The sequence below is a fragment of the Bos indicus genome, chromosome 27 (genome assembly GCF_029378745.1).
Source record: "Bos indicus isolate NIAB-ARS_2022 breed Sahiwal x Tharparkar chromosome 27, NIAB-ARS_B.indTharparkar_mat_pri_1.0, whole genome shotgun sequence".
NCBI classification, from domain to species: domain Eukaryota; kingdom Metazoa; phylum Chordata; class Mammalia; order Artiodactyla; family Bovidae; genus Bos; species Bos indicus.
The window spans coordinates 40,296,284-40,320,236 of record NC_091786.1 but is presented as its reverse complement, the minus strand read 5'-3'; the positions used below and the strand labels follow the sequence as shown (position 1 = coordinate 40,320,236).

At 47.9% G+C, this 23,953-nt stretch overlaps 1 protein-coding gene across 7 annotated transcripts in view; it reads left to right on the top strand.

Moving 5' to 3' along the window:
- The window catches only part of RARB (retinoic acid receptor beta), a 593,227-nt gene that overhangs the window by 482,445 nt on the left and 86,829 nt on the right, over positions 1-23,953 (top strand). For all 7 annotated transcript variants that reach the window (XM_070781537.1, XM_070781540.1, XM_070781543.1 and 4 more), the window contains one exon: positions 8,049-8,190. In XM_070781537.1, the coding sequence (XP_070637638.1) occupies positions 8,049-8,190 (142 nt within the window). The remainder of the gene's footprint in view (positions 1-8,048; positions 8,191-23,953) is intronic.

Here is a 23,953-nt window from a genome sequence, read left to right as displayed (position 1 = left end):
ATTGATCATAGGTGCGTGGTTTTAATTCTGTTTTCTATCCTGTTCCATTGATTTCTGTTTTTGTGCCAGTACCATACTGTTTTGATGACTACAGCTTTGTAGTATAGTCTGAAGTCAGGGAGCCTGATTCCTCCAGCTCCATTTTTCTTTCTCAAGACTGCTTTGGCTATTTGGGTCTTTGGGGACTCCATATAAATTTTAAGATTTTTTTTTTGTTCTAATTCTGTGAAAAATGTCATTGGTAATATAATAGGGATTGCATTGAATCTATAGATTGCCTTGGGTAGTATACTCACTTTAACAATATTGATTCTTCCAATCCACAGACATGGTATATCTTTCCATGTGCTCGTTTCTTCTTTGATTTCTTTCATCAGCATCTTATACTTTTTAGAGTACAGGTCTTTTGTTTCCTTAGGTAGGTTTGTTCCTCAGTATTTTATTCTTTTTAATGCAATGGTAAATAGAATTGTTTCTTGAATTTCTCTTTTTGATCTTTTGTTGTTAGTTTATAGAAATGCAGCAGATTTCTGTATATTAATTTTGTAACCTGCAACATTACCAAATTCATTGAAGACTTCTAGTAGTTTTTTGGAACAAGACATTATATATAATTGTACGTAAAGCCTAATTCTTAGCCACTTCCTTTGTAGCTTAGTTGGTAAAGAACCTGCCTGTAATGCAGGAGACCTGGGTTCAATTCTTGGGTCAGGAAGATCCCCTGGAGGAGGAAACGGCAACCCACTCCAGTATTCTTGCCTGGACAGAGGAGCCTGGTGGGCTACACAGTTCACAGGGTCACAAGAGTCAGACACAACTAAGCAACTAAACCACCATAAAGGAGAGAGTGAGATGGGCCTCCTGTTTCCTTGTCCTTTGTAGGTTTGGGACATTTGACTAGCTCGTCAAGGGAATTAGGAATCTTAAGTATTTAGGTATAGGAAAATATTTAGGTTTGCAAGAGACAGTTACCTTTCCTTCTGATTTATGATTGTTTATGTCCTGTAGATAGTAGGTCAGTTAGTACAAGGGCACCTTGTATCCCCAAAGGAAGACAAACGAAATCTGAGTAGGACGTGGGTGTTCCATGGTTATTACTAAGATATGAAGCAGATGGCTCACAAATGGCTCCAAGGCCTGTGGCCTTCTCTACCATCAGTTCAGTTCAGTCACTCAGTCGTGTCCAACTCTTTGCAAACCCATGAATCGCAGCATGCCAGGCCTCCCTGTCCATCACCAACTCCCAGAGTTCACTCAAACTCAGGTCCATCGAGTTGGTGATGCCATCCAGCCATCTCATCCTCTGTCGTCCCCTTCTCCTCCTGCCCCCAATCCCTCCCAGCATCAGAGTCTTTTCCAATGAGTCAACTCTTTGCATGAGGTGGCCAAAGTACTGGAGTTTCAGCTTTAACATCATTCCTTCCAAAGAACACCCAGGGCTGATCTCCTTCAGAATGGACTGGTTGGATCTCCTTGCAGTCCAAGGGACTCTCAAGAGTCTTCTCCAACACCACAGTTCAAAAGCATCAATTCTTCGGCGCTCAGCTTTCTTCACAATCCAACTCTCACATCCATACATGACCACTGGAAAAACCATAGCCTTGATTAGACGGACCTTTGTTGGCAAAGTAATGTCTCTGCTTTTGATTATGCTATCTAGGTTGGTCATAACTTTCTTTCCAAGGAGTAAGCGTCTTTTAATTTCCTGGCTGCAGTCACCATCTGCAGTGATTTTGGAGCCCAGAAAAATAAAGTCTGACACTGTTTCCACTGTTTCCCCATCTATTTCCTATGAAGTGATGGGACTGGATGCCATGATCTTCGTTTTCTGAATGTTGAGCTTTAAGCCAACTTTTTCACTCTCCTCTTTCACTTTCATCAAGAGGCTCTTTAGTTCTCCTTCACTTTCTGCCATAAGGGTGGTATCATCTGCATATCTGAGGCTATTGATATTTCTCCCAGCAATATTGATTCCAGCTTGTGCTTCTTCCAGTCCAGCGTTTCTCATGATGTACTCTGCATATAAGTTAAATAAGCAGGGTGACAGTATACAGCCTTGACGTACTTTTCCTATTTGGAACCAGTCTGTTGTTCCATGTCCAGTTCTAATTGTTGGGAGGGGTTTTTTTTGGTTGAACCCTCGTTCTTTGATAGCATGAATAGAAGAGCGTGAAGTAAGAAAGGCTGAAAACCCATGATTAGGAAACACTTGACTCAGTCTGTGATGCAGGTCTGCCTTCTTGACCTCGTGGCAGAAAACCAGGTCCTCAGGCTAACTGGTGACTGGCGACTGAGCCAGTTCCGGGGGTTGGCACTGCAGCCTCAGTCTGGCCACAGACACCCGCCCCGGGTCCCCACAGAGGTGAGCTGAGGTCTCCACTCCAAGAGAAAGCTGAAGCCATCTGAAAGCCCTCTGGTTGATATGTTTTAAACCCAAAGCCAGTCCCAAGAAGTCGTAGTTGTTTCTGGCTTCGCTTTTCTCATTCATTTTATTGAGGTATATTTGCTGTACAATGTTGTGTTAATTTCTGCACGACAGTGACCCAGGTATACACACACTTGCTTGCTTTTTCATACTCTTTTCCGTGATGGCTTATCGCAGGGTATTCCATATAGTTCCCTGTGCTATCCTGTGGGCTCTTGTTCATCCATCTTACATATAGTGGTTTGCAGCCGCTAATCCCAGACTCTGGGGCCATCCCTTCTCCACCCCTCCTCCACCTCGGCCGCCACAGAGCTGTCCTCTGTGTCCGTGAGTCTGAAGGAGCCGCGGCTGTTGCCCTGCAGGTGGAAGGTCTGTCCGTCCTTTGTCTCCACACGCCCCGCCTCCTCACTGTTTGCTGCGCCCCCGGAAGCCCCCTCGTCCTCGCCCTCAAGCTGTCTCAGCGTGCCCCTCCCTGCTGTGATGACCCACTGGGGATCTCAGAAACATACACCTGGGAAGGGTCCCGGGACTCAGCCACCAGCCCCTCACTGAGGGGATGGGTGGGCCCAGCTCCCCGCGGGGACTCCCCAGGCCACCCCTCAGCTTCCCCTCCAGGGCCCTGCCCGCCTCCCCTCTCCCCTGCGGCCGCACCTCCGAGGAGGAGGACGGAGTCCTTCACCTGGACCTGCTCGGCTTTTCCGCCTCTTCTCCTGGACGTGTGTCTCTACCCATCTACGGCTGCAAGAACTACCACACTTGAATTTGGTACTATTTTATGGAAATGTTTTGTTCTTTTTACTTTTTAAAGAATTTTTAAATTTAACTTTTATTTTATGTTGAAATCTAGTTGATTCCCACTGTTGTGTTAGTTTCTGCTGTATAGCAAAGTGACAAATTTACACACACACGTGTGTCCACTCTTTGTCAGATTCTTTTCCCGTACTGGTCACTACAGACTACTGAGTAGAGTTTTCTGTGCTCTGAGTAGGTCCTTGTTGATTATCTATTTTATACATGTGTGTGTGTTAATCCCCAACTCCTCATTTGTCCCTCCCTCCCCCTTGGGTAACCATAAGTTTCTTTTAAAAGTCTATGAGTCTGTTTCTGTTTGAACTCAATATTTCTAAAGCCCATTTTACATATGACAAATTTCGGCTACAGTTTTTTTGTTTTGCTTTTTTGTGGGAGAGGCTACAGTTTTTTGATTCTCAAAATTACGAGGCTCTCAATTTTAGGTGGGACAGATTCCTGGCTTTAAACCTCATTGAGTCACATAGTGAGAAACGTGTTTATTATCTCTCAGTCCCTCGAAGGAAAGTCTCAAGGTAGGGCTGATCTCGTCCTCAGTCTTGCTGTGTCCCTTTTCTGCCAGAAGAGAGGAGTCTGGACTCCAAGTCCTTAGCACAACCCGGATCCAGGAAGAGTGAAATCACTTCTGATTATTATTTTTTTATTATTATTAATGTATTTAATTTTTGGCCGTGCTGGGTCTTCGTTGCTACGTGGGCTTCTCTCTAGTTGTGGAAAGCAGGGAGCTACCCTTGAGTGCTGTGCGCTGGCTTCCCACTGCAGTGGCTGCTGCTGTTGAGGAGCACAGGCTTTCGGCGCAGGCTCAGCAGCTGTGGCACATGGGCATAGTTGCTCTGCAGCATGTGGGATCTTCCCAGAGCAGGGATCGAACCCATGTCCCCTGCACTGGCAGGCGGAATCTTATCCACTGTGCCACCAGGGAAGTCCTGACTACTGTTCTGCTAGACTTCACTCTGTTTATTAATGGCACCCCACTCCAGCACTCTTGCCTGGAAAATCCCATGGATGGAGGAGCCTGGAAGGCTGCAGTCCATGGGGTCACTGAGGGTCGGACACAACTGAGCGACTTCACTTTCACTTTTCACTTTCATGCATTGGAGAAGGAAATGGCAACCCACTCCAGTGTTCTTGCCTGGAGAATCCCAGGGACGGGGGAGCCTGGTGGGCTGCTATCTATGGGGTCGCACAGAGTCGGACATGACTGATGTGACTCAGCAGCAGCAGCAGCATCCCTCTCATTATTTAATGACAGTGCTAGCTTTTGAATTGAGCCAGAGGTTAAAGGTTTTCATTTTAGATAATGCTAGAAATAAAAGAAGTCTCAACCTAGATAAAAACATTAGGTCGATTAAAATGTTGGTGGCACGGGGCTATGGTGCCACCCACACGCATGCACACATGAGATCCTCCAAACAGTGGAAATGAGGTTTACCGGACAGCTCACGGTACCTACTGCAGGGGAGGGAGATCAGGACAAGACAGGCCCCTCTGTGGCTGCCACGGGCATTTCCATTCACCCAGCCCGTGTGCAAAAGTACCTGAGAGCATCCGTCCTAGCCAGCAAGTGTCCTGTCGTGGTGGAAATAATTTCCTGAAACTCAGATTCCCCTTCTGAAATGCAGCCTAAACTCTGATTTGGAAAACTAAGAAGTCCTATTTAGTTACCGCTATCACTGTCACTGAACCTCACTCCCTGGATAATTAGTGATGTATAACGTTCTTAAGCCTCTCTTGTTCCATCTCGGTGTCATGAGATTGGTTTCCTCTCTTCCATGCTCCCTCGCCAAGAATGTGCCGAACTGAATATTCGGTTTTTAATAAACGGAGGAGGCCACCTTTGTCCACACCTCACTGGCCTCATGCCTGCAGAGACTGGATCTTCCAAGTGTCAGTGTTCCTTGGCAGTAGAGCAGAGAAGTGTTTGTAAATAGGGTTTGTACATCTGGCAGCCAGAAGTGTCCTGTATGTATTAATATTTTCTGCAGGAAAAGATACATTTGAAGTGACCATAGGGCACAGATTCTCTTAGGGTTGCAGGATATTTATAGCCTGTTATTTTAGATTCTGAGCATATTTATAGCTCCAGAGGTACAAAAATAAACTATGTTTTCTTGGAAAAATGTGTGTATCTGGGATGTGACAGGAGTTGCAACCTTAAACAAGATTTCCAGGCATTTATGGTTTAACCATGCCAGTGAAAATATGTTATGTAGACATTAAAATCCTAGGGTGCCCACGTACATATCCTAAATGATGTGTGTTACATGAGCTTTCTTGGCCACTGTGCTTTAGCTTTGAAGGTTTTTAGTTCTGGCTCCTGGAGTGCTGTTAGTGTGCTGCAGGGAAAGGTGAACTCAAATGGTGAGTCTTATCTGCAGTTCAGCACGTTGGGTGGCGTGTTTCTTAGGTTCAGGAGAATTGTGTCTGATGTAGGTAAAAGTTGCATCACAATTGATAAGGTAAAACTCCTTGCTTTTATTGCCCCTAGCAGCAGAGAGGTTACTGATGGGCGACTGGAAGAGGAAAAAGACAGCAGGTTTCCTCGTCAGTCACTATTCATTCATCTGCGTGTTAACAAGCATCACTCAATTTCCCATTCTCTGCAGAGCTGTGTGGGAAGATGGGTAAGCAGAGAGGGGAAGGCGGGGACCCTGTGCTCCTGGAGCCTAAAGTTTGATTTTTTTTCATCTGAGTGTCAAAAAATCAAGATAAATTTCTTCTTCGGTCAAATTGTAACACCCAAAAGTTAATAAACAGTGAAAGTGAAGTCGCTTAGTCGTGTCCAACTCTTTGCGACCCCTGTGGACTATAGCCAGGCTCCTCTGCCCATGGGATTCTCCAGGCAAGAATACTGGAGTGGGTTGCCATTTCCTTCTCCAGGGGATCTTCCCGACCCAGGGATCGAACCCGGGTCTCCCGCACTGCAGGCAGACGCTTGACCCTCTGAGCCACCAGGGAAGCCCTAATAAACAGTAACTTATTCAAATATGCAGTAAACACATATTGAGGATTTACTGTCATTAATGAGGAAAAGAGGAGGAGGACAAATTGGTTCAAAGAAGGATATGAGCAAACGCCTCGGTAGGTAGCTGCACAGACAGACAGTGTACCTGATACAGTAATGGGAAAGAAGAATGCTGGAATAAGATGGCGAGGTTAGACACACCTGGTCAATCCCTGCAAGGCAACACAACAGTCATCTTTGGTTATATCTCAGCTGGGCAGGAATCTTTGGATCTGTAACAGACCAATGTGATTCTTAAGTTACCAGTCTTCTACAGTCTTTACAGAGTCAGGGTGCAGTCAATAATAAGCAGTAAGTTACAGTTACGTTTCCTGAAACCTTTGGATGACTGGGTGAGTTTATGAGTCAGTGCCGCGCATGCAGACTTTGTGCAAGGACGGTGGTATTCTGTGCATGCGCTGTCCAGCGTGGTAGGCACTGCAAATACGTGGCTGCTGAGCGTTTGAAATGTGGCTAGTACAAGTGAGGAGTCAATTTTTTAATTTTGTTTAATTTTTAACACACAGAATGGGAGAAAATATCTGCAAACAAAGCAACCACAAGGAATTAATCTCCAAAATTGACAATGAGTTTGTGCTGCTTAATATGAAAAAAAGAACCCAATCAAAACTAGGTAAAAGATCTAAGTAGACATTTCTCCAGAGAAAACATACCGATGGCCAAGAGGCATGTGAATAAAGACTCTCAACATCGCTAATTATTAGAGAAATTCAAACCAAAACTGCAATGAGGTAGCACCTCACAAGAGCCATAGTGGCCATCATCAAAAAGTCTACACACAAGAAATGCCAGAGACCGTGTGGAGGAAAGGCAGAGCCCTCCCAGTGCTGGTGGGAATGCAAACTGGTGCAGCCACTGTGGAGAACAGCTGGAGGCTCCTTACACTTAAAATAGAGCTACCATAGGACCCTGCAGTCCCACCCTGGGCGTATATCTGGAGAAAACCATGGTTCAAAAGGATACATCCCCCCATGTTCATTGTAGCACTGTTTATGATAGCCAAGACATGGAAGCTGCCCAAGTGTCCGCTGACAGATGAACGGATAAAGAAGTTATGGTCCATGTATACAGTGGGATACTACTCAGCCACTGAACTGGGATGGACGTGGAGATTATCATAGTAATTTTATTTAATTTTCATCAATTTTGACTTAAATGACCACACGTGATTAACAGCTACCTTTTTGGACAACACAACTCTAATATGCCATTAAATGACCAAGCGTCATTTTTCTGCCTTGTTTCCAACCGTGGCTAATACTTTTCTTAAACACGCTGTAAGTTAAGTCACGTTTTAAATATGGTTACATGAGCTAAATATGTAAAAGGAATTGGAGAGGACACCTCTGAAAAGACCTAATTCTTTCATGAAGCATATAATTTTTTCTGCAAATTGAATGCTTCTTCTGTTGGGTTTCTTGACAGTAGACTCACCTGAAGTCACTCTGGCCAACATGGGAACCACTTAGGAAGTTAAGCCTGTCTGGAGGAACGTCAGCTCTGCATTGTACTTCCCAAGGCATTCATTTTCTTTTAGCAAGATAATAACAGTCATGTCCAGTTTTGATTAAAAGGAACTTTCTGCTTTGCAGCAGAGGGAGAGACTATGAATATGACTATCATATTTCACAAGGATACAAGGATTTTAAGGCTTAAATAAGTTAACTTTTCTGCTGCCATCACTTCATTACTCAGAACGAGCAGTCAATGCATTGATAAGGTTGACTTTGATTTCTCATGAAGCTCGGTAGTCTTGCTTAATTTTCTCCTCTTTTCACTTGCCTGCAGGGCTTTTTCCGCAGAAGTATTCAGAAGAACATGATTTACACTTGTCACCGAGATAAGAATTGTGTTATTAATAAAGTCACCAGGAATCGATGCCAGTACTGTCGACTCCAGAAGTGCTTTGAAGTGGGGATGTCCAAAGAATGTAAGTGGAGCTTCAAAAATTCTTTTTCTCTTTGCTTTATCTATAAATATGATGACTCAGCCTCCAAAATCAAGTTGTGGAGGACATCAGCATGTGGAATTCAGACATGACACTAATGATATATTGCCACGGTTAGGTGTCAACAGAGATGGCATGGAAATAGAAAACTGGGCATTTTCAGATAAAATTTGAGTGGCATTTGGTGAAAGGGGAGGAGCTGGGTGTCGTGCTTGTATTCCAGAGCAGTTCGTAACTGACTCTGTGTCTCTGCTGGTAACCCGAGCGTGTCCTAGAACCACATGGAGACCATTCCCCCGGCTTGACAGGAGGAATAAAGAGCTCTGCCTCTACTGATGAGAATAAAACGAGGCAGAGGCAGTAGAAATAATGCACCCTTTCTCAGAGGGGAGGGAGTACCAAACTTTTGCTGTTGAAGAAACATTTAGAAATTTGGCACATTGACACTTTTCCAAACTCGATTCAGCTTTTCTCCTTCCCACCACCCCCTCCTCCAATTATACACTTGAGTAATTCAGAAGAGAGCATGTGAATAGATTAAAAATGAGTGGTCCATAATCATCCGCTTATGGGGCTTTGAAGTAGACGTGCTTTAACGCAGGCAGAGGGAATACAGCACCAAAAAGTCATTGCTTGTGGGTTCTCCTTGGTGCTTTCAATGAAGAGAGCAGGAACATGCCAGACCAATGCCCTGGCTTGGGCGGGTGTGAGGAAGAGGCAGGGGTGTGTGCCAGGGGGAACAATCAGTGGAATCTGCCCACCTGCCCTGCATCCCGTGGGGATCTCGTGGGGCCCTGGGCGGGGTGGTCTAAGTGGCTCTGGAGATGCTGAGCCGCACACACCCGTCTACAAGTGTGGGGCAGAAAGCCACAGTTTGACAGTGGGGTTTGAAGACTCGTGTTGTTCAGAGGCTCTTGGATTTTGGAACTGGGACATGCGGCCCGGTGCCAGTGCAGAAGGTCCCTGGAGCCAGGAGGGCCCGCACTGAGGGTGTGCAGCTGGCTGCCCAGCTGTCCCCTGGGAGCTGTGACTCGGGGATGTTTCTTGGTGGCCTGCCCAGCGTGTTCCTAACTGTGCCCAGGGTTTAAATGGGCTTTTCTACCTCTTGGGTTTCTACACTTCAGGGAAGACATCAGGGTTGGATCAATTCACTGGACTCAAGCCACCAGTATATTCTGTTCCAGGCAGTATCATTGGTTCATGGTGAACTTGTAACCTAGGCTGGCCCAGTGAGAAAGAGTTCAAGACTCATGCTCATGATCCATAAAAGAAAAAAAATGGTTAATTAGACTTCATCAAAATCAGAAATGTCTGCTGTTCCAAAGACACTGTGAAACTAATGACAAGACAAGCCACAGGTGAGGAGAAAATATTTACAAATCACATATCTGATAAGGACTTAAATGTAGAAATAGAAAACCTTTGAAAACTCGATGATAAGAAAGCAAATAACCCAATTAAAAAAAACTAAGTAGTACTCTTCAAAAACGCTAAGATTCTGAAAGACAGAATGACTGAGACACGACAGCTAAGTGATCCTGAAGATGCTGGAGCAGAAGGAAACTATCCATAAAGGACATTATTGGGACGCTTATTGAAATTTGAGTACAGACCGTAGGTTAGAATTGAGTCCGCTTTAAATTTCCTGACTTTGATCGTTGCGCTTTTGTTATATGAACAAGAGAATGTTCTTATTCTCAGTATCTGCAACTAGCTCTCCATGGTTCAAAAGATAGTGTGTGTGTGTGTGTGTGTGTGTGTGTGTGTGTGTGTGTGTGTGTGTGTGTGTATGTAGGTGTATGTGTGTGAGACAGAGAAATGAGACAGAAAGAACAGAGAGGTGAAAAATATCAAACCTTATGAGTCTGAGTGAAGGGTACACCGTGAAGGAGCTCCTTGTACCATTCTTGCAACTTTTCAGCAAATTTGAAATTTTATCAAAATAAAATTACTAAAACAAAAGACTCATGCTTAGAAGTGTCCTGCCTTCTGCCGCAGGTGCACGGGGAGACAGGTGCCCACAGGTCCTCTCAGCCCTGAAGGAGGTCAGTGACAGGTCAGAGCAGGCTCTGTGGATGGAGGAGTGGACAGACAGACAAACTCAGGCCCTGACGGCATCCCTGAGTTGCTGAACCAACCGCCCCTGGAACCTCTGCCTCCAGGTCATTTGGTGGTATCTGCCAAGAGGCCATCATGAAGGCCCTTGGGCTGGGCCCTCATTCATAATTAAGCTCCCGATGAGCAAGCATGGGGTCACCAGCCCCATGGGTACCAGATAGAAGCATCCAGCGGGTGGCATCCTCTGGGGGCTCGTCTGCAGGTGATGAGTCCACATTTCAGCAAGTTCCTTTGATCCCCTCTGGACTTCAGAGCTATCAAATGAAAAAAAGAAAAATCAATGAATGTTATGATATGAAAGTAATCTTTACTTAGTTCAGGCCCTAAACCCTACCACTGACGAGAAAAGAGTGATATTGCCCTGAAAGAAGCAGATCATTTTTATGTGTGTGCAAGACCCACAGGATGTCCCCTTAACTCCCTTTTTTGGTCTGACATTCTTTAGATGTGGATGTTACGCTGCAGTTCTGTGGGGGAATTTTGGTTCACACTACAATTATAAATGAGTAAGGCAGCTGTGGACTCAGGGTAAATCGGTACTTTTGCCTTTATTTTGTGTGGGCTAGAGACCCATTTCCTGCTTACATTACTTAAAACCCATATCCTGCTGCTCTGTAAAAACTGGCAGGTCAGTTGCCAATTTAAAAAAAAAAATAATAATAATGTTCACACCCACAGGAAAACTCTAGTTTCAACCCTCAAGGAACTTATCACTCTAATTAGTTTGAAAAATATAGGAATGGGAAGAAAATGGGATCGTTATGCCCGAGTATACAAAAATAAATGTATTTTCTTTAGAAGGAAATTGAAGGCGAAGACAATAAACACTTGGAGTATAGTGACTGAGAGTCTAATAGAAAATTTTAAAAGTTGAAACAGAAGGAAGCAGGAAAATAAGAGAATCGGTAACCAATTAGACCACAGTATCCGCAACTGAAATAAACCCAGAAATCATAGAGACTCTTGGGATGGTCGAGCTGAAAATGGATCTCAGAGATTGGTTTTCACTCACCCCTCTCCCTTGACACACAAGTATACCAGGGCCCAGAAAGATGAAACGGTCCTCCCAGCCATCCCCTACTGGCTGCAGACAGAGCCAGGCCCAGAGTTCACGGCTGCCACCTCTCCTTGCCACGCTTTCTTCACAGCACCAAGATGAGCTAGGCCTTCGGGTCTAGTTGTAGGTCTTGTCAGTTCACCAGGATGTTGCAGAACTCTTTGGATGCAAGGGACAGAAAACCCGGCTGAAACTTGCCATAAGCTCAAAAATCAGCACATGTAACGGGACTTTCCGGATACCATGACTGGATCCAAAGGCTCCTGTTTGTTTTAGGGGCATTTTCATTGTCCCCTTCATCTCTCCCAGCTGGTTTTTGTTTTTTGTTATTTTACTGGGTTGGTTTTGTTTCTGGGAAGCTTTGCCAAGTGACTAATAAAGATGGCCAACCAACAGCTCCAGCCAATAACCTACCCAGCAGAAACACAGGGACCCAGATCCTGGGTGAAGGCAGGACTTGGGGTGGGGCAGGGGCAGAGTACTGTGATTGGCTAGTTCTGGATCCGTGTCCATCCCTGGATCCCACCCCCCGAGCCAGAAAGATGGGGGCAGAAACGATTTCATGTTCAGCATGAAGTATCAAGGCTTCCGGCACTGTCCCCAGAATGTTCTTATTCTTGAATCGGGGGCGGCGGGTGGAGAAACCTCAGCATTATAGTGCTCGCTAACACAGACAAGGTGTTTTCCGTGTACCAGGCACGGCGTAAACTGCTCATAGTATGTCATCCCATTTGATCCTCAGAGCAACCCTGTAAGATAGGTTAGTTTCAATTCCTCTCTCCCCGTTTTAGGAAGATGTGGACGTTGAGGCACAGAGAGGTTAATTTACTCGCCGTAACACAGTGGGTAAGAGGCAGCCCTGGGCTTAGGGCCCAGGGAGTGACACTGTGTGCCCTAAAAAGCAGCTTTGAAAACTCTGGATTTTATTACCAGTGGTTAATAAAACAGCAGTCACACTCCTTGCTGTGTATTAGAGATGTACGCCCTGGAAAATCATGTGCAAATTTAATTTTTGTAGATCAAATTTGGTTTTAAAAGTATACGGGGGTGTACAGAGAAAGCCTTTTCTGCGTGTCCCATCAGAAAAGCAAGGTTGTTTCTTTATTTTCCTGTTCCCTGAATGCTGGTGGGCTTACCTTCTATCTTCCAAGAGCTTTGTACAAGAGGGGAACCTGGGTTTTTTTTTTTTTTTTTTGGCAGAAGAGTGGCTATTTGTCAGAGCATAGGATTTGAAAGCAGTAACAGCAAGGGGGAAAAGAAATCGATTTTCAGCCGCATTTGAAAAGTAGTACAAAAATTTATGAAGAACTTGGGGAGGAGGGAAAGGAAGTAACATGACTCCAGCTTGAGTGATGATGAGCTTCTGCAGGTGGGTGGGAGGCTGGTGACCACGGCAGGCAATGCAGCAAAGCCCTAAAGTAAAAACCAGGGGGGAAAAAAAGGATCAGCAGCAAATGGAGACAGAAAATTTGGGACTGAGAATGAGACATTCGGTCCAGACAAGCTTGTTCTGTGGTGGGGAGGGAGCAGGCTGAAGCCATGCTGCTTAGGGATCACAGAAGGGAAAATGACAATGTGCGTTCCGGTCAGTGACAGAAAGCCCAGTGATAACTCACATTTTCAACCGTTGATCAGCAAAACTGAAAAAAGGGTCAAATAGAAAATGTTTTGACTCTGTGGGCCGTGTGATCTCTGTCCCAGTGCCTCGGCTCTGCCGCTGTAGCACAAACACAGCTGTTGCTGCTGTTATTTAGTCGCTCAGTCGTGTCCGACTCTTTGGAACCCCGTGGACTGTAGCCCGCCAGGCCCCTCTGTCCACGGGATCTCCCAGGCAAGGATACTGGAATGGGTTGTCATTTCCTCCTCCAGGGGATCTTCCCGACCCAGGGATCGAACCCCTGTCTCTGGCATTGGCAGGCGGACTCTGCCGCTGAGCCACCAGGGAAGCCTAATCACAGCTACAGAAAATATACGAGCAGAAAGGTGTGGTTGTGTCCCCGTGCAGCTTTATTTACTAAACAGGTGTCCGGTGGGTTTGGTCTGGAAGTACTCCTGCCTTCCTGGCTCCCCCAGAGGTCAGCCATGCCGGCTGCTCTGCGACCTCAGCTTCGCGCCCCCTCCCCGCCACCTGCTTTTCTCCTGTGACGGGTAATCACTTAGCTTCCAGCTGCGCTAGAGCCTCTGGCCCTCAAGCCTCTCACAGCTCTCAGCTCCTGCAAAGGCTGTGCCCTGTAGTTAGGTTTTCACCCCCTTCCCCATCCGAGGAACCCCAGAAGCCTGCTGAAATGTTGCTTCCTCCCTGAAGCCCCCCGCACGCTCCGTTCTCTCCCCTGTGCTCCGGGGGGGGGAGGCTCTGTACAAGCCTCTAGGAACCACAGGCTATTTTGTTATCCCATGAGGCTTCCTGGCTTGATTATAAACCTCTGAGAGGCGAGCGTCCTGTGCTCCTTACCTTATAGCCCCAGAAGCTAGCACGATGCTTGCACAGGGAAGTCAGGTTGTCAAGGGGCTTAACTGTGGCTGTACTGAGAGACGCCCTGGCCTCTGCGAGCTGTCAGCCACAGAGCCTTTCTGGATAAAACTATTCAACTGTCACTCACTCACCCCTCTGCCCCGGGCCCAGAACAAGACACACACCTTCTCCAGGGCTGTGTTCTCTACCTAGATGAGCGAAGCCTTGCTGCTGACTGACCACCTGGGCATGGTCTGAGAAGGGATGCTTTTCCTCCTGTTCAGAGACTGGTGTTGCTGCCATCAGCTTCCTCTGTCTGGTCGCCTTCCCTGGCAGATTTAAAGTTTTTGTAGTGTGTTCACTGGGGAAGACCGTCGAGCCGAGCAGGCATCGCATGTGACCGTGCATGAAAAACGCAGGGAAGGTGGGAGGAACTGGGATGGATGGGCAGGGGGCAGGCTGTGGCTCCCTTTTGCCAAACCTTGGTAATGCTGGCCAGGGTTCTTGGCCTCCTCAATCAATAGATATTGATTAGAGGCCAGACAAGAAATTCAGGCAAGGTTTTATTCGGGTCCCTGCTTCATAAAGGGTAGTGAAAACAAGTAACAGGCTCCCTTGCTCACTCCCTGAGCAGGATGGGGCAGCTGGTTCCTTACATGAGGGATGGGGATGTGTCCTGGGCTTCCCTGGTGGCTCAGCTGTGAAGAACCCGCCTGCAGTGCAGGAGACCCGGGTTCAGTCCCTGAGTTGGGAAGATTCCCTGGAGGAGAGCAGGGCAACCCACTCCAGTATTCTGGCCTGGAGAATCCCATGGACAGAGGAGCCTGGCGGGCTACAGTCCATGGGGTCATAGAGAGTCAGACACAAAAGACCAACTAGAGAGGGGCGGGGGGTGGTGTGTGTCCAGGGGTCAGGCTAGAGGGCTGTCTTAGGGTCTGCCCGCCCCTTTGGTGGTGCTGAGTGCAGGGGCATGCGCAGTTCCCTGCTTCTGTTCCCGACTCCGCAGAAGTGGCAGTTGGGTTTTCTGGTCTCTCTGTATATCTTGTTGTCCGTACTTTGCCCCAGCCGCTCACATATATGCAGGTGCTTTTAGTCCCTGCTGGGTTCTTTGTATTTTGTTGCTGGAAGAGACGTTTGTCCAGGGGCAAGCACAGCAGCAAAGGGTCCCAGGTCCCAGGCCGTCTCAGTTCAGTTCAGTCCAGTCACTCAGTCACGTCTGACTCTTTGTGACCCCGTGGACCACAGCACTCCAGACCTCCCTGTCCATCACAAACGGCCGGAGTTTACTCAAACTCATATCCATTGAGTCAGTGATGCCATCCAACCACCCCATCCTCTGTCGCCCCCTTCTCCTCTGACCTTCAGTCTTTCCCAGCATCAGGGTCTTTGCAAATGAGTCAGCTCTTCGCATCAGGTGGCCAAAGTATTAGAGTTTCAGCTTCAACATCAGTCCTTCCAATGAATATTCAGGACTGATTTCCTTTAGGATGGACTGGTTGGATTTCCTTGCAGTGCAAGGGACTCTCAAGAGTCTTCTCCAACACCACAGTTCAAAAGCATCCATTCTTCGGCTCTCAGCTTTCTTTATAGTCCAACTCTCACATTCATACATGACTACTGGAAAAACCATAGCCTTGACTAGACGGACCTTTGTTGGCAAAGTGACGTCTCTGCGTTTTAATATGCTGTCTAGGTTGGTCATAACTTTCTTTCCAAGGAATAAGTGTCTTTTAATTTCATGGCTGCAGTCACCATCTGCAGTGATTTTAGAGCCCCATAAAATAAAGTCTGACACTGTTTCCACTGTTTCCCCATCTGTTTGCCATGAAGTGATGGGACCGGATGCCATGGTCTTAGTTTTCTGAATGTTGGGTTTTAACTGTCTCATTGGTGGTGAAATTGCTCCCAGACAAAAGGCGGGGATCCAGGGACAGGCTGGACTTGGGGGTGCAAATGGAAGATGCGAATGAGCCTGGATGAAGATGCGTGAGCTGTGATGAGGGGGGTTTGTGGTCCTGGTACCTCCACTGTGTGGCAGGTTCCATGGGCCTCCGGCCTTTAGGGTGGGCGCCCTCCACAACAGCGTCATGGAAGGTCCTGAGGCCACCGCCCCCTTCTGTTTCTTCTTTCCTTTCTTAAAACCACTGGCTGGTAATTTTCAAAGGAACCTATTTACATTTTCTTTGAGCTTATATTATGTAGTCCATGCCTTTGAGGGGTAGGGAAAACGCATCTTTGATTTTGTGTGAGAATGCTATTCAGTATTTATTTTACAGCTTTTTTTCCCTAAGACAGTTTCATAAGTGTTTTTTTAAAATAGAGAGATTGAATAATCTCTGAATTTAAGAGTCCCTAACCACTCATTGACAGCTTCTCATTTGGGGCATATTGAGATTAAAAACAGCTTTTTATAAAGTCTCTAAATTCCAATTTACACTTTAGACATGAATGTCCCCGTGGGTGGGTTGAATGCAATAAATGGACTTTGTACGGACACTTAAGACACTTCCAGGAGAGGCTCTGGTTGTCTTCTGTTTCCATCATTTCCCCTTCAGTGTTAAACCTACGTTAAAACAAACCTTTTGGATGAAAGGCTCTTAACCTTGGTTAAAATCACTTTTCTTGGTGCACAATTTATATGGATATGCTCATTGGTTCTACGGCTGAATTTTACTGGCTTAATTATGAAGAAATTCATATTGTAGGTTGCCCCATGTACATGGAAAATTACATAAAAATCATCATCAGGGCACGCAAACGTCTTTCTAATTACGGTTTATTTCTTCCTGTGTTCCCGGGCCCTAGCCTGTTGCTGCGTTTCCGAAGTTCTGTTCTGTTCAGCGGAGATGGAGCTCTAGCCCCGCCTTCTCGCTTCACCCCCACCGCACACAAATCACCCCAAAGCACCTCCCCGGGGAAGTTAAGGAAAGACTGAAACTTTTTTATATCTAAAAATGTCACGGAAGCTGGGACGTAAAAACCCGCTGCCCCGTTCCACTGGCCACAGGCTCCTGTTTCCCTGCATCTGCCCAGGACCCTAAAACCACAGGGGATTCCGTTTGGGCCCCGGCAGGCCGGGCAGTCTGTGCCGCCGTGGGGCTTGAAAGACTTCTCTCCCCGCAGCCTCGCAGAGCCTCGCCTTAGACAAACAAGAAACTCCCATCAGTCGGCGCATGGAGCGGCGATGGGGGCTGAGCTGGGCCCGCGAGCCCTCCTGTCTGGGGCAGGGCCGAGCTGGCCCCCGGTGTGCGCGGCCTTGCAGGCGGTGGGTCTCGTGCCTGGGACCCCGCCCGCCGCACGACAGGTTCCGGGTCGGCGCTGCCCGTTCCTCGGAGTCTCCCTCCGCTGCTCACACTGGCTGTGTCCTGTCCTGCTGCTGTTGCTGCCACACCTGGTTTTGTTTTTTTTTTTTAATGCTATGTAGTTATTTTTGGCTGTGCTTCATCTTCATGCCGTGCGTGCGCGGGCTTTTTCTCCAGTTGTGGCCAGCAGGGGCTACTCTAGTCGTGGTCTGCGGGCTTCCCATCGCGGTGGCTTCCCTTGGGCGGAGCAGGGCTCTAGGGCGTGCCGGCTTCAGTAGGTGCGGCTCTCGGGCTCTAGAGCGCAGGCTCAGCAGTAGTGGCGCACGGGCTTAATTGCTCCGTGACATGTGGGATCTTCCCGGACCAGGGTCGAAGCCGTGTCTCCTGCATTGGTAGGTGGGTTCTTCAGCATCATTACCCCTTTAGTGTTAAAGCTGCATTAAAACCAACCTTTGGATGACTTAACCACTTCCCTGCCCCACCAGGGAAGCCCTGGTTTTGATTTGGATAAGCACAGCCTTGGTCCTCCTTCGGGACAGAAGTGAAGGCGGGGAACTGTGTTGAGGTGTGTGTATAGCAGGGCAGTGCAGATGGAAGCCCCACACGTTGCCTCGCCACGTTAAGGGAAAAAAGCTTGCTGACGAAGTTTCTAGAATAAAAGTCCGCCTTCCTTGGCTGCTGTGAACTTGGAGGCAGGTAGCTCATCTGCCTGGAGATGCGTGAGGGCAGAGAATGAGACAGGGTCCTGCTGGCATCACGGAGCCCTGCTCCATGGGGGAAGCTGAAGTGTTAGAAAGGAGGCCTCCCTGCTCATCAGCTCAGGGTGCCGATGCTGGCCCGGGCGGTGCGGAACCGAGCCGAGTCCCCAGGGAGGCAGGGCCCCTCCCTCGCGGCATCCCCCCTTTTCCGCCCACATGGCTCCGTCCATCTCTCCGCATCCTTCATTTGGGTCTCCGTGCCTGCCTTCCCCTGGACCCATTGTCTCCTTTTTCCCAACTAGACCTTATCACCCTTCAGGCTGTTTATCAGCACGGCTTTTTGCCATCAGCCATGCAGGTGATACGGGCACAAAGTGCTTTACCAAGAGCCTCCCAAGACAGGGTCAGCCCCCATGTCCTGAGAGGCGGAGAAGCTAAGGCCTGCCCAGCTCATGGTGCTGGCTTCAACCCACAGGTCCCGTTCCAGTCCCGCAGATCTTCTCAAGCTTCTCTTTGCTCAGTGGTAGTGGCTTAGTCGCTCAGTCCTGTCCGACTCTTGCGACCGCATGGACTACAGCCCGCCAGGCTTCTTTGTCCTTGGGATTCTCCAGGTGAGAATACTGGAGTGGGTTGCCATTTCCTCCTCTAGAGCATCTTCCCAACCCAGGGATCGAACCTCGATCTCCTGCATTGCAGGCGGATTCTTCACCAGCTGAGCCGCCGACAGTCAAGTTCTCTTGCAAGTTTAATGTTACCAGGTTTTCCGTGTCCTCACCCGTCTTTGCTGCCAAGTCTCATATTCTGTCATTCGCATATAAGATTTGATTTGACGTATGCACTGGTTTAATGTGCATTTCCCCTGGTGTAAACTCTGCTCAAGGTGATGTGAGACATAATTTAGGAAATACTGAATACATAATTTAGGAAATCAGATCATACAGTGACAAAGTTATTTCCTTTTCCATCAATATTCATTCAGCCTTTTCATTGCCAGTGAGAAGGTCTCAGGTTGATGCTGATACTTCCTTGATCAACTCCTCATGAACCTTCAATGCTCCCTCTTTTTAACAGAGAGGACAGACTCCTGTCCTTAGGTAGAAACCGTATTTGTTTCAGAGGTGTGCAAACCTTCTTAGGTGGCCAGATAACACTTACTTGAGGCTTTGCAGGCCATTGGGTGTTGTTGCTCCTGCTTTACTGTTGCCCCATGAAAGTTTCATGAAGGAGCCTGGCTTTGTTCCAGTAAAACTTTATTTAGTAAAACTTGATTACAAGCAAAGGCAGTTGACCTGAAAACGCTGTTTACTTATTTTTTTATTCTTATCTCCTATTTATGGCCATTGCTACTACTTTCCCCTTTATATTAACAGTAGTAAAATAAAATTCTCTAAAATCTGTCTCACCAAAAAATTAGTTTGGATGGAACTCATCAGAGCCTGCTGGCCTGTGAGCGTGTGAAAAACCTGAAGGTAGTCAGGACCGCAGCTGGAAAAAGCCTGGTTTTCTGAGCCAAGCGGTCAGGTGTTGCTGGACAGGAATAGAGCAGCATCTCTCCAGAGCCTGCGCCTCGCCTGGGGGTCTGGACCCCCGGCCTGCCTCTGGCCTGCCCCCACCCAGCCCTCTCCCCACCCCGAGCTGCCCGCATGTGGAGGGTATGGGTCCTGCTTTGCTTGCCTCCTGGGTTCGTCCTGTCCTGGTGCCATGAAGGGTGGGTCACCCCTGGATCTGTGGGGTGGGCTTTCGGACATCCAGACTGCCTGCAGCAGGAGCAGGAGAGGCCAGGCAGGCCTCCAGGGCTGTTTGCTTGAGTCCCTGCCTCATGTTTGTTTATCTGTTTCTGGCTGAGCTGGGTCTTTGCTGCTGCGTGGGCTTTTCTCTGCTTGCGGGAGCAGGGGCCATCTCCAGGTGCGGTGTGCAGGTGGCTCAGGCTGGTGGCTTCTCTTGCGGTGGAGCAGGGCTTTGCGGGCACCTGGTCTTCAGGAGCTGTGGAGCGCGGGCTTAGCTGCTTCTCGACACGTGGGATCTTCCCATGCCAGGGACCAAACCCACGTCCCTTGCATCGGCAGGTGGGTTCTTACCCTCCGCGCCACCGGGGAAGCCCTGTGTCCCTGCGTCCGAAGAGCGGTGTCGTGGGGTTGGAGGCGCAGACCCAAGGCAGCTGGGGTTTGGGTCTCAGCCCCTTCCTGCTTGGCTCTGCGCCGCTCGGGCAGGTGGTTCCTCTGCTTCTGCGGTTTTGCCTGTAACAGAGAAATAACCATAGTGTCTCCCTCTCACGGCTACTGTGAGGAACAGATGGATTAACCTGCGGCAGGGGCTAAAGACATTTCCTGGTAAGTCTTAGCCCCTGTTCCTGCTGCCCCTGCTACGATGAAGGCTCCGCCTGGCCCCTGGAGCACGGCCCATGGGATCCTCAGCACGGTCCTCAGTGACTCTACAGGACAGCCGGTGCTCCCGGTCCAACAGCCCATTTACCCAAAACAAGAGGTGCCTTCAGTGGGACATCTGTCTTTGGGGCTCAGACCCAGCCCCCACAGGCAGAGAGCTGGCACTGAGCTGGGGGCCCCCACGCCAGGAACCACCGCCCTGCACCACCTGTGGACTCCCCCACGTGAATCAGGGACTGTCCACGCAGCGGCCCCGCCTGCAGCCTGCCCACTCTGGTTCTCATCCTGCTCCCCAAAGACCCCCGAGTGATCTGCCTCAGGCCGAGCTGCCCCCCGCCTTCCTCTCCCTCGTCCTAACCCACCACCCCCCTAAGTGAGCCCCCAGGCTCCTCCAACAGCAGAGGCAGGTGGGCACGCTCACCTCCCCACGGTGTGACATGCCACAGACACTTGAGTTCAGTGACTTTCAAAGTCAGACTTGTTCTGAGTTCAGAAGGTAGGGGGGTGTGAGAGAGACAGGCGGCAGGTGTTCCCTGCACGGGCTGTGAGCACCCTGAGGGCAGGTGCAATCTCTTTCCTGTTTGGGTCCCCAGCGCCTTGTACTGAGCAGCGAGTTCTGGAATGCGTTGCAGGCAGAGGGTGCTTCAGAAGTGTGGATTCCGAGTCAGGACCTTTGATCTTCCCAAGAGATTGGAATCAACATATTGCTGTATTGAGCCTGTTGTTCTCCCTTCCGTTTCGCTCCCTCCGCTAATTCGCACCCTATGAACACTAGCCTGTTGGCCCTTTCATGACATGACATCTTGATGTGATGTGTGCCGTGGTGGGTGTAACCAGATAGAGATTGTAAGTGGGTCCTAATGGAGATTTGCTCTCTCTCAGAACCGCGCACACATAGACACCACATTCCATCCAATCTATAACTTGTTAAGGCGCACTATAATTTTATGTACTGCTAAAAAGAAAACAGCACCAATTAAACTAAGACACAGCGAAGATGGTTAAGACAGGTGGCAGTTTCAGAGAGAGAGAGGGAGGGAAGCCAGATCTCAGTCCTGTAAGAAAAGAAAGCGTCTCACATTCGAGGCTGGAAATATGCTCTGTTTTCATCTGGAGCTGTTTTTCATCCTGCTTTAAATAGACACGGATGATAAAACCTCAGTGCCCAAAGACAATCCCCAGCGCAGAGCGTTGGCTGAGTAAATATACAAGGACTTCTAAAATAGCTGGCAGAGAGCCCTTTGTTTGGAAACAAATGTGTCCCTGAAAATAGCAACCCAAGATTCGCCCGCTCAGCCCCTGTGTTCCGGCCGAGCGGGGCCCTGCTTTAAGTGTCTTCTCGGCGGCAGCAGTTCTCTGGAGGGTGGCTCCCTAAATTGCTCCATAAATCCACGCACACCGCTCAGTCTGGAATTTGCCCTTCCTGCAGTGGGACTGCGCACTCACACCAGTCTGCCGTCGCAGAACATTAACTATCACAGTCAGGGTATCCCCTCCCATCCTTCTTCCTCTGATACTGGGAAACAAAGGGTTGCTTTGAGCCGATGAATGCGATTAATGAAGACAGGTGTCTTTTTAGTGGTGAGACCAAGGAGAGAACGCTGTTTCCTCAAGAGAAACAGCGTCCCAAGTTTCTGTCCCAAGTTCACACTTGTTTCAACACTTCATTTCACAGATATAATGTCCCTCCATGATTAAAAAGTCTGATCGTCCTGTTTTCAAAATGATTTTCGGACAGAAACGTTCTGAAGTTGGAGGATGTGAGTCCCACCCCCTGTCTTGGCTTGTTTCTTCTGGTGTTGGATAGCATCACTGAGTCAGACTTATAAACAGTGTTTTGGTTTAGCAACATTGTTTAAATCTTAAAATAGAACAGAGGGATTTCACTGGTGTTTGAAAATGGACCCACTTAGGAGGCGCTCATGATACAGCACTTCCAAGAAGAAGATAAAACTTGCTTTGAGTAAACTCTGTCCACTCTGGGACTTAATGAGGACAGGCAGAAAATCAAGTGTAAACTATAATGCATGAAGGATTCCCGCATTGTGTCCTGAAAGTGTGGGGACACAGCCCTTGAGCAACTTTGAACGGAAGCTTGGCTGTGGCTTCCCCTTGAACTTGGAGCTCTCAGAGATGTGAAAACACGCAGCTCCTAGTGGGCTCCTGACCAGGGAAGGGAGACGTCATGACCTCGTGGAGCCGAGCCAACACTTGGAGATGACCGAGCCTGTGTCTCCTGGATGATAACAGGATCTGGGGCTACAGAACACAAAGCCCAGTTTGTTTTTGCAAATAGTGCCTTTTGTGTGGCTCTCTGAGTTCCTTAATTTTATGTCCATCAAATTGAAATGTGGTCCTTTACCAGAAAGGCTTATACCCTAATGTTCACTGAAGTATTATTCACAATAGCTGAGACGTGGAAACAGCCTGTATGTCCCTCAACAGAGGAATGGTAAAGATGTGGTACATTTATACAGTGGAATACTACGCAGCCATTAAAATGAAATAATGCCATTTACCACAACATGGATAGGCCTAGAGATGATCATACTAGTAATATATGATATTACTCATATGTAGAATCTAGACTTTTAAAAATTAAAGAAGTGAACTTATTTTCAAAACAGAAACAGACTCGCAAATTTTGAAAACCAACTCTTGTTACCAAAGGGGAGACGTGAGTGCGAGGGGGGAGATGTGAGTGCGAGGAGTCAAGCAGGAGCTTGGGGTTAGCGTATGCACACTACAGTATACAAGACAGTCAGTCAGGACCCAGTGCGCAGCACAGGGACACTGCTCGGTGTTCCGTGATTCCCTCTACAGGGAGAGACTCTGAAGAGGATGAACGTGTGTGCGTGTTCCGGAAGCACTTTGCTGTCCACCAGACACAAAGCCAATCCTGGAAATAAGTTATCCTCCACTACAATTTTAAAAAGGAAGATGATGACTCCTCCTCCCTTTAACACATCACCATTCCTTCAGGAGCTGTTTCGCCCTCTCTGCCTTTTGTCTTCTCCTCTAACTGGGGACCTTTTTCAGTTGCAGCTCTGAACTCTTCAGGAGCTCCGGACATGGGGTGTTACGCTGACTTACTCTGAGTTCTCTGAGGATGGTTATATCACACCTCTAATCTCATCAACCCAACTGACTGGTTTTTCCCTTTGGTGCCACGCACTGCAGATTAATAGCCCGTGGATCCCTTTACAGCTTGTTTTGGAAAACTTATTTCAGCCATCAAATAATAAACAGCGCAAGAAGAATTGTTATTTTTTAGTAGTAAATTATCAGTGTGTGTGTGTGTGTGTGTGCACACCTATAGCCCAGCAGGCTCCTCTGTCCATGAAATTTTCCAGGCAAGAACACTGGAATGTGTTGCCATTTCCTCCTCCAGGAAATCTTCCTGACTGAGTGGTCAAACCCATGTCTCTTACATCTCCTGCGTTGGTAGGCAGGTTCTTTACCACCTAATAGTGTCCGTAAATTTCTCTCAGGTATGTAATGTGATCAGAATGGGATTTATGAACCAGTTTATATTCTAGTGTAATAATAAGCTGCTATCCCTTTTTTCCATAATTAAAAAAAAAAAAGATGTCTTTTCATTTTGAATCATCCATTAGAGGCCAATGGGACTTTCACTGAGAGTGGTTTAGAAAAGTTAACAAGAAGATACGGCTGATAGAATAGACAACTTGCATTTTTTTCCATAGCTATCGAGTCATTTCTTTGTGAGGCTG